General features: G+C 38.1%; 1 protein-coding gene across 4 annotated transcripts in view; it reads left to right on the top strand.

Annotated features, from left to right (window-relative positions):
• Window positions 1-18,199, top strand: part of NCOA1 (nuclear receptor coactivator 1) — a 221,075-nt gene that overhangs the window by 184,353 nt on the left and 18,523 nt on the right. For all 4 annotated transcript variants that reach the window (XM_054701299.1, XM_054701298.1, XM_054701301.1 and 1 more), the window contains exons 18-20: window positions 1,404-1,806; window positions 9,154-9,328; window positions 16,046-16,229. In XM_054701299.1, coding sequence (XP_054557274.1) covers window positions 1,404-1,806; window positions 9,154-9,328; window positions 16,046-16,229 — 762 coding nt within the window. The remainder of the gene's footprint in view (window positions 1-1,403; window positions 1,807-9,153; window positions 9,329-16,045; window positions 16,230-18,199) is intronic.

Genomic DNA, 18,199 nt, shown 5'->3' with positions numbered 1-18,199 from the left:
TTTAAATGTAAAAACAGCTGTTAGCCTTCTAAATATCATCTAATACTTATTCCCTACTTAACTTCCATACATACTTTGAGTATTTTTGCTTTTGCCACTTTTCATATTTTCATAAAGTTGACACCAAAATTTGGGAGATGACAGGTTTAAAAGAGGATTCAAACAAACAAAATTCTTTTTCTCCATAAATTGGACCTTGATGGATAGGGACAAATACAGGACACCAACATCAACCAAAGGGATAGATATTGACAAACATCACTGGTAAAAGAACAGATACCGCATCCTCATGGATCCAGACTTGAGCTTCTCAGCCTTATAAGTAGTAGGTAGCTGTTACAAAGGTGATAACATTATAAGAAAACAATATCCTCACTTCTAAAATTCACATAAAGATTATTTCTATCAGCAAGTCATATGTCACAGTTTATTCTAGATTGGACTATGTCTAATTGATCAGTTTAATAATTTTAATGGAGCTGTATGTTTTAAGTAAACCTTCAAAATTCTGGCTCAACATTTCCTGAGAAAGGCGTTATTGACATGCCTTTTTCTCTTTACAAGTCAGATCAAAAAGTGATTTTAACCTAATCTTACCATTTCTTTCTTCACTGATAGTATTATAGCTATTAAGACACTCTAATGCCTGAAGTAGTATTGTACTGTAACAATGATATAAAGTATTTCCATTTATTTCTGTGATTTTATTTCTAATTAATTATTTTCTTTTAAGTGATTTGTTAAATCATTTATTCAACATTAGATCCTGAATTTCTGATTCTTCATTTTTTAATGGTACCTATAGGTTGTTCTCTGCTCAGATAGATTGTGACTACAGTACATATTCACTGTAGATAATAGGAAATGCAAGAAAATATAGTGGGAAAATTAAAATCACCTATAATCAATCATATTTTATTCACTTATATAAAATAGAATAAATGACCTCAGAAATGGGGAAACTAAGTGTCTCCCTAATAGAAACACAACAAATTTTTGGAAATGAAAAGTTTCTTAACCTAATGTCAGATAAGGTAGACGCCATCAAGCACATTTCCTTTCTTCTCTTTATGGTTTTCATGTTTCTCCTAATAGTTTTCATGGCCTGTATTATAATATTAATCCATCTATACTTTCTTTGATTCTCAGTTCTGTGTGACTTTTAATTGGTAATGTTCTCTAATAGTCAGATACTGTTTTAGCATTTCTCAATTTATTTTCTTCTGTGATTATTACTTAAGATGTTTTTGTTCCTTTTCTGTTGTAGTTTCCCTTGTACACTGATAATTGCTACATATCTTTATTTGCACCACCTACTAGACTTTATCCTGTAGGTTTTCCAATATAGGCAGTGATTATAATAATATTAATAAATGAGGGTTTTTTTTTTTCCTCCCTTGCAGCCACCTCTGAATGCCCAAATGCTGGCACAGCGCCAGCGGGAGTTATACAGTCAACAGCACCGACAGCGGCAGCTAATACAGCAGCAAAGAGCCATGCTCATGAGACAACAGAACTTTGGGAACAACCTCCCTCCCTCATCTGGACTGCCAGTTCAAATGGGGAACCCCCGTCTTCCTCAGGGTGCTCCACAGCAATTCCCCTACCCACCAAACTATGGTACAAATCCAGGAACTCCACCTGCTTCCACCAGCCCATTTTCACAACTGGCAGCAAATCCTGAGGCAGCCTTGGCCAACCGCAATAGCATGGTGAACAGAGGCGTGGCAGGGAACATGGGAGGACAGTTTGGCACTGGAATCAGTCCTCAGATGCAGCAGAATGTCTTCCAGTATCCAGGATCAGGTATGAGGGTCACCCCTGTGTGTTGCATAGGCTCAGGTCTTCTCCAGGTGCGTTTCAGTTCACTGCCTCTGAGGCAGTAGCTGAGTACGAAAGGCACTGACAGGCAGGTTCAAGCTCCAGACTCAGGTCTTGACACTGGATGTTTGAATGGTTTGAGATCTCCCTCTCTTTGATAGCTAAGATGATTAAATTAGAGAATCCCTCAGGATCTGCCTCAAATTTTTGACTCTTTGTATGCAAAATGCACTCTTATTTTCCTATGTATTCTTACAGATACCTGTGAAAATCTATTGAAAGTCTGCTTCAGACAATGGGTTTAAGTTCCTTTTCTCAAAATCTGCTGCTGTTGGAGATTCTCTTTTTGATAAATTTCATAAGGATAATCAATCTTCACAGAGTGTCTCAGGTTTCTCCTTGGTGTACCGCTCAAAGATGCTTAGGTTACAAGCTATGCCTCTGCAGTATCAGTCAACTTTCTGACTTCCAAAAGGTTTTTTCTTTTTAACCTTTCATTTGCAGTGTCTCTCTTCCATTATCTCTGTCCTCAGTGACAATACTTTTTTAAAATTTTTCTTCCATCACTTTTCGGTTCTAATAGATTCTCTGTAATAAAACACATGATTAATCCACCACATTTAATCAAACTTTAATGCAAAACTAATGGCAAATTCCTGGGAAAAAAAGATAAAATTAGTCCCTTGCTCTTATAAATGAAAGAAAAAGTAAATTTTAAGACTGCTTAAAAATGAATTTCAATGAAAAAAACTGCTATTAGACATGGATAAAATGTTGAAGTTCTACAGAGATTTTTGACATAAGCAATATGCTTATCAACTCTGACAGCCAAATCAATTTAGACTGTTCATTGTGACAGCAACAAGTGCTAAAATTCTTTGACTATTAAGTATCTAGGGAGACTTGTGGAAGAGAGCACCAGAATTCTCGAAGACATTTTAATTAAAATTATGCCACATCAGTTCCTTTGTCCTCAAGACAATGAAGTCATCTTTGGCTGGTTTCTATCACTGACACTATCTGTATGAGCACAAAAAGGATTATAAATCCATAATTTAATTATAACATTGTCTGAGCAAGGGTGGCCTTCATTCAAGTTGTATTTCCATGTGTCCTACAACCTCTGTATGCAAAGAAGTTAACAAGACTTTCTCACTTTATTCTAGCCTGTGAAAGTAATTCCTGCAACATTAGAGGACTTGTACTATTTCCCCATCCCTCTTCCAGAACGGCATCTAGCTAAAACAGATTCTTAATAGCATTTAAGATATCGATTGCAGAGCCTTAAGTAAAAAAAAAATTCTCTTATTCATTAGAGGGGAAAAAAAATATATTACAAGTAAGCCAAACATTAATAAATTCTCTAAGGATTCCCTTCTTTAATAAAATAGTATTTTCAGCCATGCTTTTTGACACCTTTTTTTCCTGAAAAGCCAGGAAAGGAACACTACTATCCTGCTCTCATTCCATGAGAAGTCTCCCTGGGAAGACAGTGCTTCAAAGCCCCAGTTCCAACTAAGTTGACAAGATTTCACTTGGGGTTGTGGGTCTATTTTTTTACCAACTGCATGTCTACGTAGAACACAGAGATGGAGATGTTGAGTGGGTGGAGTTTCCTTCTTCACCAGGCAGTATACCAGATGCCATCATAAGTACATACTCTCTGTTACCTGGATTTTTCTTCCATGCCAACTTTTGATTGACAAGAAAATACTTCTCACAAGTGAAAATTTTTCTTTGATAAAGTTAGCATTCATCCTACAAACATATCCTGGGTGGAGAGAGTAGTACTTTCATCTATTTGCAGACAGAAATGGAATGGCGGTGCTTTCAGTTCTTCTATGAACTGCTTCAAAATACTAGGGAGGAGGAAATTTTTCATTTTTCTGGAGAACATAAGACATTTAAGAATGCAATGTTTCTGATTTCTTCTGCTGTTCTAAATCATAAACTTGTTCCAACATGATTAGCGGCCTGGTAGAAACTTTCACGACCAGCATTTGTGTTGGTACAAATTCAAGCAACCTTTTCAAATCAAATATTCGAAAAACAAAAGTCAACCTGTTTTTATAAACTTTTATTAGAAAACAACTATGCTCATTACATATTGTCTGTGACTAGTTTCATGCAACAGAGTTTAGTAATTATTACAGAAACTGTGTGGCCAACAGAACCAAAAATATTTACTGTCTGGCCCTTTGGAGAAAAAGTTTACTGATGCTTGTGTTAACTGGACAGTAAACCAAAGGATGACTGTTAACTTTGCCTTGAACCTTTGCTTTCCTGTCGTTCAACTGAATATAGTCCCACAGTAAATGAAGAAACATAGGTATTAGTAATGGCAGAGTATGCTTCCTTTTATTTCAGAAGACAAAAATTTTCTAGACTATCGTGTCACAGGAACAGAATTAAATTTTATTGTTAATTTTATCTCATACTTAGGCAATAGTAAAAATATGAGAGAAGTTTTAATTCTTGTACCCGCATCATGAATTTCTTGAAACACATCCATAGCCCCCTCTTCTATGAACTGAAACATGCTCTTCCACCTACTCCACTTGAGACATCTTATCTATTCCTGTGACCTCAGTGACCTCTTTGTGCTAATGACTATTTACTATCTCTAAACCAGATCTCTTGGCTAATATGTTGAGTGGGTGGAGTTTACTAGACAGACATTCTTGAATTTTTCACCAGCACCCCAAACTCATTCAAAGCTAGTCTGGTCAATTCCATTTCCCCTTTCCTCCATATCAGTTCATCTGTACCCCTTGTCTAAAGTACAGTACCCTTCCCATCCCCGCCTCATTTCTCTTCCTCCATCCTCTCGGAGGTATCTCTACCAGGAAGTCTCCCCAACACAATCATAAGCACTCACCACCTTGTCTTACAGCCACTTGGTAACCTAGCTGCCTTTCTTTTTAAACAGCAAGTTATTTCAGTGAGCAAAATATGACCTTTTTAATCTTTATTTCTCAAATACTTAGCACAGTATTCTGGCAGGGAGTAGGTGTGCGGTGACTCTTTGAAGAAATAAATGAATGGAACTGTGAGTCCTAATTCTGGTTGGTGCTGCCAAATGGCTATGATTCTATTTATGGTCCCACAGAAAGAAAACATTATAGAATTTTTAAACTAGAAAGAACTAGATTGTCTGTTCCAAGGAACTAAAGGTCAAATGTTGTGATGGAACTGGGACCAGAAACTGCCCCTCCAATTCATTATTCACAGGTTGGTTCTTTCTACTAAACTAGGTCATCTGATAAGGAAAACATGGGTACTTAGAATGTGAGATGAGACCAGAAAGAAATGTGGAAAAGCATGCCAGTGTACTTGGAGTATCTTATTTGTTATTTAACTCTGATCCCACAAGCAAAATCTCCAAACTATGAGAACTCTTTCTTTTTTTTTTTTTTTAAAGGTTTATTTATTTATACAAGCACTGGGTACAGTAAGAAGCGCGGGAGGGTGAGAGAATTCACAGAGCCAGAGCGGGGAGCAGAACAGGCAGAAGGACCAAAGTACACGGCTGAGGGGAGCAGCGGGCGGCAGGAGAGGTCTGCGCGCCATGTGGGACCCTCGCCGGTGGCTAGGGATCTAACCGGCACTGCAGAGGCTGCAGGCAGCTTCGCAGCCCAGCGCTCAACCGCTGTGCCACCAGGGGAGGCCCACTATGAGAACTCTTTCTCTTTTGCATATGTCTTTTTGGGAGAAATGAGTTCATCATAAATAATTTAAAAATGCATTTGGAACAGACAAGTATATTTATAAGGATCACGACCAAAAGAGTTAAAATTTAAAATGTAGAGTTAATGCAAAGACTATTATCATATTAAATGAAGATGATGGGAAAGAAAACCCACTCTCTAGAATGATATGTGAAAAAAGTTCCCCAGGTATTCTAAGTCAAAATTATTTACCAAATATTAAATTACATATGGAGGAAGCATCAAGGGGAAAATATGTAGCTTTATCCAAGAATAAACTTAAACAGTTAATGACAGAAAAAATTACAGAAAGTCTGCAGTTGGCTCAGCTTTCACAGAAAATTTTAAATACTAAAAAAAAATTTAAGTACTCTTATAAACAAAAGTGAATAAATTATACCACTGACCAGATTTTTTTTGTAACATTGGTTTACAGCACTGTATATGATTTAGAGGAATGGCTTTACACCTGCTCCTATGTTTGTCATCATTGCACACCTACCACCAAAGCACCATGGTCCTTTACTATAGGTCATTGGGTCCCCCCACTTTGTTCCTTCCCCTGCACTCTCTCCCCTTTTTTAGTAGCCTTAATTTTCATATTTCCAGGGTTTGCAGATTAACCAAACAAAAAATGAAATGTCATAGTGTTAACAATGATAGGACACAGAATATGATACAGTCATAAACACTTACTCACAAAGAGACATTAAGAACATAGAAACACAGTTAATGACATAATGTTATGGGAGAGAAGCAGATCACAAAACTATGCAAGAATTTTATCAAGAAAAATTGATAGAAATTCTGCACAATGGATAATTAATTATAACATTCTCTTTTTTGCCTGTACCTTTATCTTTCTCTACCTCAAAACTATGAAATGTGTTTCATCAAGAAAAACAGGAAAAGAATACAAAGTGCTGGCATAACAGAAAACATAAAAAGAAACCCATTTTTACTCTTTTAAATTGTTAGCAACTTCCACTTTTGGTCAAGACAAAGTAACAGGGGTCAGATTTATTCTTTCATCTAAAACCAAAAGTCAAAGTATATTAAACAGACTGTGCTGCAGGGAGGAGGGCTCCAACTGGACCAAGTTATTCCCTGACTTAAGGGAGTGGAGCCCGGAGTCCAGGGCAGCCAGAGAGCTCACGTCCCCATACCAGACAGGAGAGTACCACATGCAGTGCGAACTCCTGGGGTGTGTGGACAGTTCCCTAGTACAAACCAAGACCTGGGAAAACTGCTTGAGAAGATTAGAGGGAACAGTCTTCAAAGTTCACACAAGGCCAGTTCCTTTTGCCGCCAGCCAGCATAGAAAATGTCATAATCGGGCCTCCCCTGTGGCGCAGCGGTTGAGCGCTGGGTTGCAAAGCTGCCCACGGCCTCTGCGGCGCCAGTTCAATCCCCGGCTGCTCCCCGGCCACCAGAGGAGGGTCCCACATGGCGCGCAGACCTCTCCTGCCGCCCGCTGCTCCCTCAGCAGTGTACTTCGGTCCTTCTGCCTGCTCTGCTCCCCGCTCTGGCTCTGGTGAATTCTCTCACCCTCCCGCGCTTCTGACTGTACCCAGTGCAAGTATAAACAAAAAAACAAACAAATAAATAAATAAAACATGCCTCTATAAAAAAATAATAAAAAAAAGAAAAAAGAAAATGTCATAATCCAGGGGGTTAGATGGGACACTCAAGGGTTTTCCTCAATAGTGGGGCAAGAGAAAAGAAGCCTTTGACGAAACCCTGCTCACGCCTCCTTAGGCACAAAACCCAAAACTGTCTCCAAATAACCTAACCATAGGGGCCACCCTGGTGGCACAAGGGGTTAAGACGCAGCACTATGAACCTATTTGCAGCTACTGCAGCAAGCCACTTCCATCCCTGACAGGGAGGTGACCCGTATGGCACAGACCTCTCCTGCCTCGCCTACTGCTCCCCTCAGCAGTGTAATTCAATACTTCTGCCTGTTCTGCTCCCCAATCTGTCTCTGGTGAATCCTCTCACCCACTGCATCTCTGGCCTGCATAAATAAATAAATGCATAAATAAATAAATCTTAAAAAAAAAATAACCACAGTCCAGACAAAGGTTGAAAATATTTAAAGGAGTTTTAAAAATTCAGTCTCTAACAAGGTAAAATTTATAAGGTCTGGAGTCTGACTTACAATATTACCAGGTATGCACAGAAGCAGGAGAATATAACCCATGATGAGGACAACAATCAGCTCATCAAAACAACCTCAGAAATACACGGATAAGAATTAGTAACCAGGAACATTAAAACAATTGTAAATCATACATTCTTTAGAAGCTAGGAGAAAGGTTGAACTTGTTAAGTAGAGTTAATATAAATATAAATAAAACAAATCAAACTTCAGGGCATGAAAACTACAATATCTGAGATGAAAAATAAACTGGATGGGATAAGAAGAAGACTGACATAAAAGAAAAATTAGTGAACTCAAAGATAAAACAATTGAAACTATACAAAGTGGAATCAGGAAAAGATTGAAAAGATCAGTTGATCCAAGTTGATCTTATAATTCAATGCAATCCTTGTCAAAGTATCAGCATACTTTTTGGTGAACCTGATGTCTCCTAATTTTTGTAGAAATGCAAGGGGTCTAGATTAGCCAAAACAATTTTGAAAACAAGGTTTAATGACTAACAGTTTTAAAAATTGCCATAAAGTTAGCAAATCAAGACAACATGGTACTGCTATAAATGTAGACATATAGATCACTGAAATAAAAAGTTCAAAAAATAAAACTTTATTTTTATTGTCCATTGATTTTCAACACAGTCATTTCAATCTCTGCTAGTAACACTACCCTGAAAAAAAAGGAACAAGCTACTAATAGATGTTACAGAGTGGTTGAACCTCAAAACCTTTACCCTAAGTGAAAGCAGCCAGAGACAAAAGATCAGATATGATTACATTTATATTAATTTTTTTTTAAAAAAAAAGAAGGCAAGCCTGCAGTCAGAAAGTGGATCAGTGGTTGCTTTAGGCTAGAGGTGGGAATAGGAATTGCCTGCAAACAGGCAACAAAGAGAATTTGAAGATAATAAAAATGTCTAAACTGGATAGTGGTGATGGTTGCACAGCACTATATATCGTTGAATTTTGTTCACTGGGTGAATTTGATTTTCTATAGATTACATCCAAATAAAGTTTTAAAAAAAAAAGACACAAAAGGGAAGAAGATGACTAAGAAGGAATGGTAATAAAACTCTTTGTTTTTCATTTCACATACGAGTTTTCCTTATATTTTTCCCCTTTCTACATAGTTTTACTATAGAAACAGTTTCCTCATGTACATTCATAAATATTTTTACACTTAAAAATTCATATATGCAAAAAAGAACAGGAAAAAAAATCATGCATAGTCCTGGTACCCAGATTAGCAACTTAGTTACTGGAAAGCATTCTCCCAATCTTAGTTTATATGTTTATTGATCTGTTTATGCTGAAATTTCATCTTACTTTTAAGAGACTAAATTTTCCCCCTACACTATTGAATAGGATATTTCTAAGTATATTATGACAGATCCTTGTGGGTTTTTTTTCTTTTATGGAGTTAATTAATTTAGTGTATTTATGTAAATTACTCTGTGTCAATTTGCAGGAATGGTTCCCCAAGGTGAGACCAACTTTGCTCCATCTCTAAGCCCTGGTAGCTCCATGGTGCCGATGCCAATTCCTCCTCCTCAAAGTTCTCTGCTCCAGCAAACTCCACCTGCTTCTGGGTACCAGTCACCAGACATGAAGGCCTGGCAGCAAGGAGCAATGGGAAACAACAAGTAAGGGGGCATTTTTTATATATGAGTACTGTCAGGCTACAGCACTTAAGGGTAGCCATGCCCTCAAAATCTAAATGGGAGATTGTTGGCTGCTGCCATTTGCACATTCAAGGAACTGAATGTTATGTTTTCAGCAAAGAAAATCATTTTAAGGCAAATTTGTGTGTTCATAGTAGAGAAAAGTGGACCCCCCCCCCCGTGCTAGCACACCCGAAGTATATGATCAGTTCCCATGAGTCACAGATGTACAAATGGATATTTTTAAAAAGGTTTTCTTTATAAAAACACTTAGAAATCTAAAGCAAGAATTACAAGATGTTAGAATTTAGTGAAGCTGATCAAGTTTCAGTCTTTTCAGTATGTTTGAAATTTTTCATGGGAACAACAAAGGTTTTAAAGGCTTCTCAGGTCATTCTGTCAATTCTTTGAATCTCTAGATAATCAGTGGCCTCATCTTGCCCATTTTGCTTAGAATTAGCTCACTAAAGTCAGTTTTCCCCCAAATCCTGACTGCTGAACTTTTCACACATCACTTGAATTTTATAAAGGTTTTAATTTGGTTGTATCTTGGTTCTAATGACAGGGAAGCCGTTTGATCTGACAACATAATAAGTACAGCAGTTAAAGTTGAAAACTTTAAGACCATATTCTCTTAAAGTTCATTCAAAGGTGAGAGAGGGAACCTTCCTGTTAGAGAACTGTGTAGCTCTCAGTAAGGACTGTGTGTGAATTAGGTAGAAATGGAACCATCGTGAAACATGCAAGAAGAATTTAGTCTTGTAGACGCAAAAAGGGTCTCCTAGTCTCTTCTAAATTCCAGTCTCCTAAGCCCACTTTAGGTTCTGTGGGGCATCGTTATAATTACTTCCTTCCAGGCTGCCCCTCTATTGCACTTGTGCCTCCCAAAACATTTTATTAATATCCAGCTGGGCTCTTCATCATTCCTGCATCTAAACATTTAAATGTAACTTGGTAAAAACAGTTGTACTGACAGTTCTGCTCCCCTTTACAATTAAATTCTTTAGAAGATTCTGTCACTTCCCTTCCTCTGGTTCCTTGTTGAACCACTCAGGTTTTCATCCCTACCAAAAGTGTCTGGTCAAGATCATTACTGTGCTCTCCATTGCCAATGCAAAAATCACTGGTAGCATTTGACATATTTGAGTATTTATTCTTTTTTTAAAAAAAATATTTTTTTTTGTTAAGGTAATGTTGGTTTACAACATTGTACATAATTTAGGGGTATAGGTCCACATCTTCAGACATATGTCACTATGTCACACCCATCACCAAAAGCATTTACTCTTTCTTGAAGTTCTTTTTTCATTTTGACTTCTGGAATGACTCTGGCTCACTCTGGTGATTCTCCTATGTCTTAAATCCCTCTGCCAGATCTTCCTCATCAACCTGACTCCATTTGAGGGTCTCCATCACAGCTCATTCTGTGACCTTTTCCCATATTGACTTGCTCCCTTGGTTTATATCATCTGCTGATAGATAGATAGATAGATAGATAGATAGATAGATAGATAGATAGATAGATAGATAGATAGATTTTTTTAATTTTATTTATTTTTTTCTTAATGATGATAACACTGGTTTACACCAGTGTATATGTTTCAGAAATAAAGTATCCCACCCCTTCAGGTGTATGTCAGCACACCGTATCATCCAGTTTTAATACTGTGAATACCTGTTACTATGCCTATAACTCCCAAATTTAAATCTCCAACCCAAACCTCTCCCCTGAACACTGTGCATCCTGCAGCCTAATTGGCACCTTCACTTAAAAGTCCCAAGGTATCCCAACCTTAACATGACAAAAGGCAAAATGTTAGTCTCCCCAAAACCTGCTCCTCTCCTACTTTTCCCCATCTCAGTAGCAACTCCATTCTTCCAGTAATTCAAAAGAAAAACTTTTTCTCTTTCTCTCACATCACACATCAAACATACCAGCAGATCATATCAGTCTCTTAGCAGCTCTCACTTCTTACCTGCTTCACTTGTACACAAGTCACTGTCATGTTTTCTGTGGACCCCTTCAGTACCTCTTATCTCCCTTCTTCTACCTCACTCCACTACAGTTTAACTTCTACACCATAGCTGAAGTAATGCTTTTTTAAATATTTAAGGCAGTATGTTAGTCCTTTACCAAACTCCCCAACTTACTCAGAGAACAATAGAGAGCCTACAAAGCCCTCTGTAACTTACTCCTGGATACCTCTCTGATATCATCTGCTATTCCCATCACTCACTGTGCTGCACTGGCTCCTGTTACACTTCTGTTCCTCAAATGTGATGTTACATTGCAAACTCAGGACCTTTGCATTTGTTAATCCCTCTGTTGGAAAGGTCTTCCCTCAGTAGCCATGTAGCGTGCTCCCACTTCAAGTCTATCCTTAAATTTTACCTTATTAGACAGACAAGTGTCATCATATTAAACTTTCCTGGCAATCATTTCTACAACAATGCCATTATCCCAACCCCTGGTCCCTCCTTGCCCTTCTTTATTTCTCTTCCTAGTGCTTAACATCTGACATTTTATATTAGTCTTTATTTTTGTGGTCTGACTCCTCCAACTAGAGAATATAAGCTTCATAAGTACACTTTATTTCTGTATGTCCATCCTCTAGAGCAGGGAAGCGCTTCATTCCAAAGTCACCTCTTGGATTCAAATTCAAATGTGGGCTAGAGTTTTTGTAGTACTTCAGTAGTTTGAATTTGACTTTCCCAAACCATTTGGGAAGAAGAAATAATTTTCACTAACTCTTTTTTTTTTTTTTTTTTTTAGAGGCATGTTATTTATTTATTTGTTTGTTTGTTTGTTTGTTTATACATGCACTGGGTACAGTCAGAAGCGCAGGAGGGTGAGAGAATTCACCAGAGCCAGAGCGGGGAGCAGAGCAGGCAGAAGGACTGAAGTACACTGCTGAGGGGAGCAGCGGGCGGCAGGAGAGGTCTGCGCGCCATGTGGGACCCTCCTCCGGTGGCCGGGGAGCAGCCGGGGATCGAACCGGCGCTGCAGAGGCCGGTTAGCTTCGCAACCAGCGCTCAACCGCTGCGCCACCGGGGAGGCCCCATTTTCACTAACTCTTTAAATAGTCACGGTGCTTATTTGGCTTCTGTGTAAAACTTCACATGTAGATGCTTGCTGGTCAGTGCAGACAGCATATCAGTTATGACCACACACTGTCTCTGCTGCACAGTACAAGGTATCACAAAGAAGGGGGAAACAGCCTCAGTGGTCAGTTACCAAGAGTCTGTTGGCTCAAAGTAGATCACAGAGAATGAGAACATGAAGCAAAGTGTCATGAAGTTGAATGATGCAGTAGAGTTTGGAGACACTGTAACAGGATTCTTTTTCATTATCTCTGGTGGTAAGTGAAATAGAGGGTTAAACCAAATCTATTTGTCAGTATAGGGCAGTGTTTCTGTGTACCAGTAGTCACTAAAGAGAGTCCTGGTGCCTGTTAGCATTTTAAAGGCTAAAAAAGCCTGTTGTTGAACCCTTTGTTTCTCAGACTTGATGAGGAACTATCTCCCACTGGTTATTACCTACTAGACTAAACAAAGTCTTCACCTTTTCCCTTCCCCACCATGATTTAGGGGAGACCAAATCCCTGGTGCTAGCCTAAGGAAACTGATAATTGCCACTAAGCCTGGAAAGCAGAGAGAGGGTGGGGTCCTTCTTGCAGGGGCCTAGTGCCTTCAAACCCCACAGCCCATTCCAGGATGTGTCACCATGGTTGATGCTGCAATAGGGTTTGTTCTCCTTCCCATGATAGAAGAAACTCAAATGGAACTATTGGCAGGAAGTTTGCATGAATATAAGCTAATATAGCCCCAAATATAAATTTGAAAGGAAATTAAACCTTGAACTTTTCACTAAGTATGACATCATTGCAGTCCTTGTAGCTACTGCAGGCATTATCTTACATAACTGTGCCTACACAGTGGTGATATATGTATCAGTGACAAATGAGCATTGTCTAAGGCAGAAATGTCCTCATTAGAAAATGACCAGTAGACTAATAGCTTTTTTTCTCACCTTTAGTTGTGGGGACACTGCCTCACAAGCATACACACTGTGCAAACATTAATGGTCCACAGATAAATTATTGACCATTTCCTAAGCATATAATTTTTTTTGAGCATTTGTATTTTATAATTACTTGAAGAAATTTTGCTGCTTTCTTCATACATGATGAATAGGCATTTCTCTGCCTGTTAATTTCAGTATGATTACTTTAATCTACTAGAAGTTATAAATGTCAGTACATCCTGCTTACCTCCCAAGAGGTAAGGTATTTATTTAGCAAAAAATAAACCACTGATAGAGTAAATAATTTTTTTTTTTAAAGAGGCATGTTTTTATTTATTTATTTGTTTGTTTGTTTGTTTGTTTGTTTGTTTGTTTGTTTTTATACATGCACTGGGTACAGTCAGAAGCGCGGGAGGGTGAGAGAATTCACCAGAGCCAGAGTGGGGAGCAGAGCAGGCAGAAGGACCGAAGTACACTGCTGAGGGGAGCAGCGGGCGGCAGGAGAGGTCTGCGCGCCATGTGGGACCCTCCTCCAGTGGCCGGGGAGCAGCCGGGGATCGAACCGGCGCCGCGGAGGCTGCGGGCAGCTTCGCAACCCAGCGCTCAACTGCTGCGCCACTGGGGAGGCCCTAGAGTAAATAATTTTTAAAAGTCAAAGTCTCCAGAATTAATATTAAAATGGGTAGAATTTTACCAGCACCTTGTTGTTTAACAATTAATAGATAATCATAAGACATTTGATGTTTTGTAGGGTTTACAAAGACACAATTCATAATAATTTTCCTTTAGATATGTACATCTGTACACTTAGAATTTTGAGGGATTGAAATATGAAGTTTCAAGATGGATTTACTTGAAGTTTATTCCATACTATTCTACCTACTAATAAAACTGGTTTAACATTTGAGATCCTTAGTATAAAACAACTTGACCATGAAGAAGGAAGTCAATAAAACAAATTCTGAAAAACAGAATTACCTTTGCATTTTACTTCCTAAAAAAGACATGAAGGTATCTTCAGGCCCAAGAAGATCTTTGAAGTCTTTAAAAACATTGTTTGGCAAATAAAAATATCTGGTTATTTTCACTTCTGATTTATTACATCTGATTTCTTCTTAATTCATAACATTAAAAACAGCTGGAAGCTGATATCTTGAGAGAATAGACAGCACACTATATAAAACATTGAATAAAGTCTCTCAAATTTTAAGGTGCATAAATAATTAGAAATGCAGGTTTCTGGTCACACCCTCAGAAACTGATTCACTGGGGCTAGAGTAAGTCCTGGGACTCTCAATTTTCAACAAGTCCTAGGAAATTCTCTTGTAGATAGTCTCTGAACTACACTTTAAAAAACATTGGTGTGGGGCCTCCCCAGTGGCGCAGCGGTTGAGCAGTGGGTTGCGAAGCTGCCCAAAGCCTCTGCAGCACCGGTTCGATCCCCGGCTGCTCCCTGGCCACCGGAGGAGGGACCCGCATGGCGCGCAGACCTCTCTGCCGCCCTGCTCCCCTCAGCAGTGTACTTCGGTCCTTCTGCCTGTTTGCTCCCCAGTCTGGCTCTGGTGAATTCTCTCACCCTCCCTCACTTCTGACTGTACCAGTGCTTGTATAAATAAATAAAATCTTTAAAAAAAAAATAAAATAAAAATAAACATTGGTGTGGATATTATAAGATCTGTAAATAAAAAACAGTATGAATAGCATGAATTGATAGCACTGAGTAGTAATGCATGTCCGTAAATAAAAAACAGTATGAATAGCATGAATTGATAGCACTGAGTAGTAATGCATGTCCATAATTCAGCTGATTACCAGGTATTAGTAACTAATATACATCACTTATTACTAAACAACAGGAATAATTCTCCTCAAATGTTAAAGCTAAGAAGATACATAGTCTCAATATAACAAATGCTACCTTTGAGGGCCTCCCTGGTGGTGCAGGGGTTAAGTCTCAGCACTGTGAAGCTGTCGGCAGCCACTGCAGCACAAGTTCGATCCCCCAGCCAGGAAGGTGACCCACATGGCACAGCAGACCTCTCATGTCTCGCTCGCTAATCCCTCAGCAGCATATTTCAGTAGATCCGCTTGTTCTGCTCCCCAATCTGTCTCTGGTGAATCCTCTCACGCCCCTTAGCTCTAGCCTACACCCCAGCTCTTGTATGCATAAATAAATCTATCTTAAAAAGCAAATGTTACCTTTTAATCATTTCTTTATTAATTCATTCAATTAACATTTATTAAGAATTGATATATATGCCATATATATATTTAAACACTTTGCTTAAATAGGATATTATTTAAGAAGGTAAAATAGTACAATGCATTTTAGAATGGTTTTTTATGGTTAAATGGATAAACTTCAGTTATCTGAAAGATTTACTTACATGGAAAATGTCCTTTATTGATTGTTCAGATAATTGAAACTTAGCTTCCCTGATATTAGGCCATATAATGTAACTTAAATTGAGCTCTTTTCAATTATTAAACCCCTTAGGCAGAGTTCAATATTTATCTGACTTATATTCAATCATTATATATTGTAATAAGATACAATCTTAAGAATATAAAGTATTTTCTTTGGGATTCTATCTAATAATTAAGAAACAGCAAAGTTATGTTATCCCCATATTCATGATCAGTGGATGTAATTTGGATTGTTTTTGAGTTAACAGTGTGTTCAGTCAAGCTGTCCAGAACCAGCCCACACCTGCGCAGCCAGGAGTGTACAACAACATGAGCATCACTGTGTCCATGGCAGGGGGAAACACAAATGTTCAGAACATGAACCCAATGATGGGCCAGATGCAGATGAGCTCTTTGCAGATGCCTGGAATGAATACTGTGTGCCCAGAGCAGGTAAGTGGCACAACTGGCACATTTGCTACACACACACACCCCACCACACCACAGTTCCTTATTTTAAGGAAAATCAAGTGTGTTGATAGTCACTCATCAAAAATAACCACACTTCTTTATTCTCCCCACTATCTTTTGATAATTACTATCCCTTAAGATAAACAATGGAAATTTTGGCAAACGTTCTAAGATTTTGGTTTCATGGATTTATTATAAAATGATAGATATGATAAAGACACATCACCCAAAGCGGTGATCGTGAAGGCAAAGATAAACAGCTGGGACTACATCAGATTAAAGAGCTTCTGTGCAGCAAAAGAGACAATAACAAAAACAAAGAGACACCCCACTGATTGGGAGAAAATTTTTGCACACAACACTAATGATAAAGGACTGATCACAAAAATCTACAAAGAGCTGATGAGACTCAACAAAGACAAAGTAAATAATCCAGTCAAAAAATGGGCAGAAGAGCTAAAAAGAAACTCCTCCAAAGAGGAAATGCAAATGGCCAACAGGCATATGAAAAAATGTCAAAATCACTTGTAATCAGGGAAATGCAAATCAAAACTACAAGGAGATACCATCTTACACCAGTGAGAATGGCACATACTAAAAAAACTAGCAACGACAAATGTTGATGAGGATGTGGAGAAAAAGGAACTCTCCTGCACTGCTGGTGGGAGTGCAAACTGGTCCAACCACTATGGAGAGCTGTGTGGAGATTCCTCAACCTGTTAAAACGGAGCTTCCCTATGATCCAGCAATTCCTCTCCTAGGTATTTACCCAAAGGACACAGAAACATTAATTCAAAAGGGCACTTGCACCTCTATGTTTATAGCAGCACTATTTACAATAGCTAAGCTATGGAAACAACCCAAATGCCCAAAAACAGATGACTGGATCAAGAAGATGTAGTATATATACACAATGGAATATTACGCCGCAATCAAAAAAGATAAACTCAATTTGCAGCAACATGGATGGCGCTGGAAGGGATCATGCTCAGCAAAATAAGCCAGAAAGAAAAAGAAAAATAAGGGATGGTCTCACTCATAGCAGGAATTTAGAAAAACTAAATAAGGGACCAGGAAAAAGACTAATTATAATAAAGTAAAAATCAAAATCAACAAGCAACTATAAACCAGAGACACACTATAGTGGGGTGTGGGGGAGGGAGGGAGTAGGATCAAAACAAGGCGGGTGGGAAATGTATGGGGACTATAACCAAGATGAAATGCATACATTGTGCAAAAATGAAAAATGATGTAAAAAACATATAAAATTTTAAAAATGGAAAAAAAATGATAGACATGATGCATTCATTGGCTTTGGACTTCACCCCTTTGTATTCTGAATGCATATGCATATTCTTCAATTCTCCCTTTAAATCAACAAGCATTTATTACCATGCACATAGTGTTCTATGGTAGATACATATTAACAAGTTGGGGAGACCAGTATGAACAAAGGACCAGACTAATAAGACAAAAAAACTGTGCAAGAGATGGACCCTCATAGGACCAGACATTTTTTATGTCCAATGAAGAGTATATACAACTAACTACTGAGGGTTTAAAGGAAAGTCTTCATGGAAATTTTCCCTAAATTAAGAATAGAAAAGAACATTCAAGACTGATTATCACAGCATGACTTAGGTAGGAATAGAGGCTAAAAAAATCTAATGACATAGGAATATTTATACATAGAACAATTTATGTGATAATAATTTGGGAGGTGTTGTAAGCTATCTACATATTTAAAGTTTATCATAGAACCTCCTAAAGATTTTTAGGAGGAAATGACTAAATTCAAAGTGATATTTAAGACGATTGGGGTTAAGACCCTATAGTTTACTGGTCTCACTCATAGCAGGAATCTAGAAAACTTAAATAAGGGACCAGGAAAATGAATAACTACAAGAAAGTGAAAATCAAAATCAACAAAAAATGACCAGAGACACTTTTAG

Source organism: Talpa occidentalis, unplaced genomic scaffold, assembly GCF_014898055.3.
Source record: "Talpa occidentalis isolate TD23 unplaced genomic scaffold, MPIMG_talOcc4v2.1 talOcc4.5, whole genome shotgun sequence".
In the NCBI taxonomy this organism is placed as follows: domain Eukaryota; kingdom Metazoa; phylum Chordata; class Mammalia; order Eulipotyphla; family Talpidae; genus Talpa; species Talpa occidentalis.
This window is presented reverse-complemented; position numbering and strand designations above follow the sequence as displayed.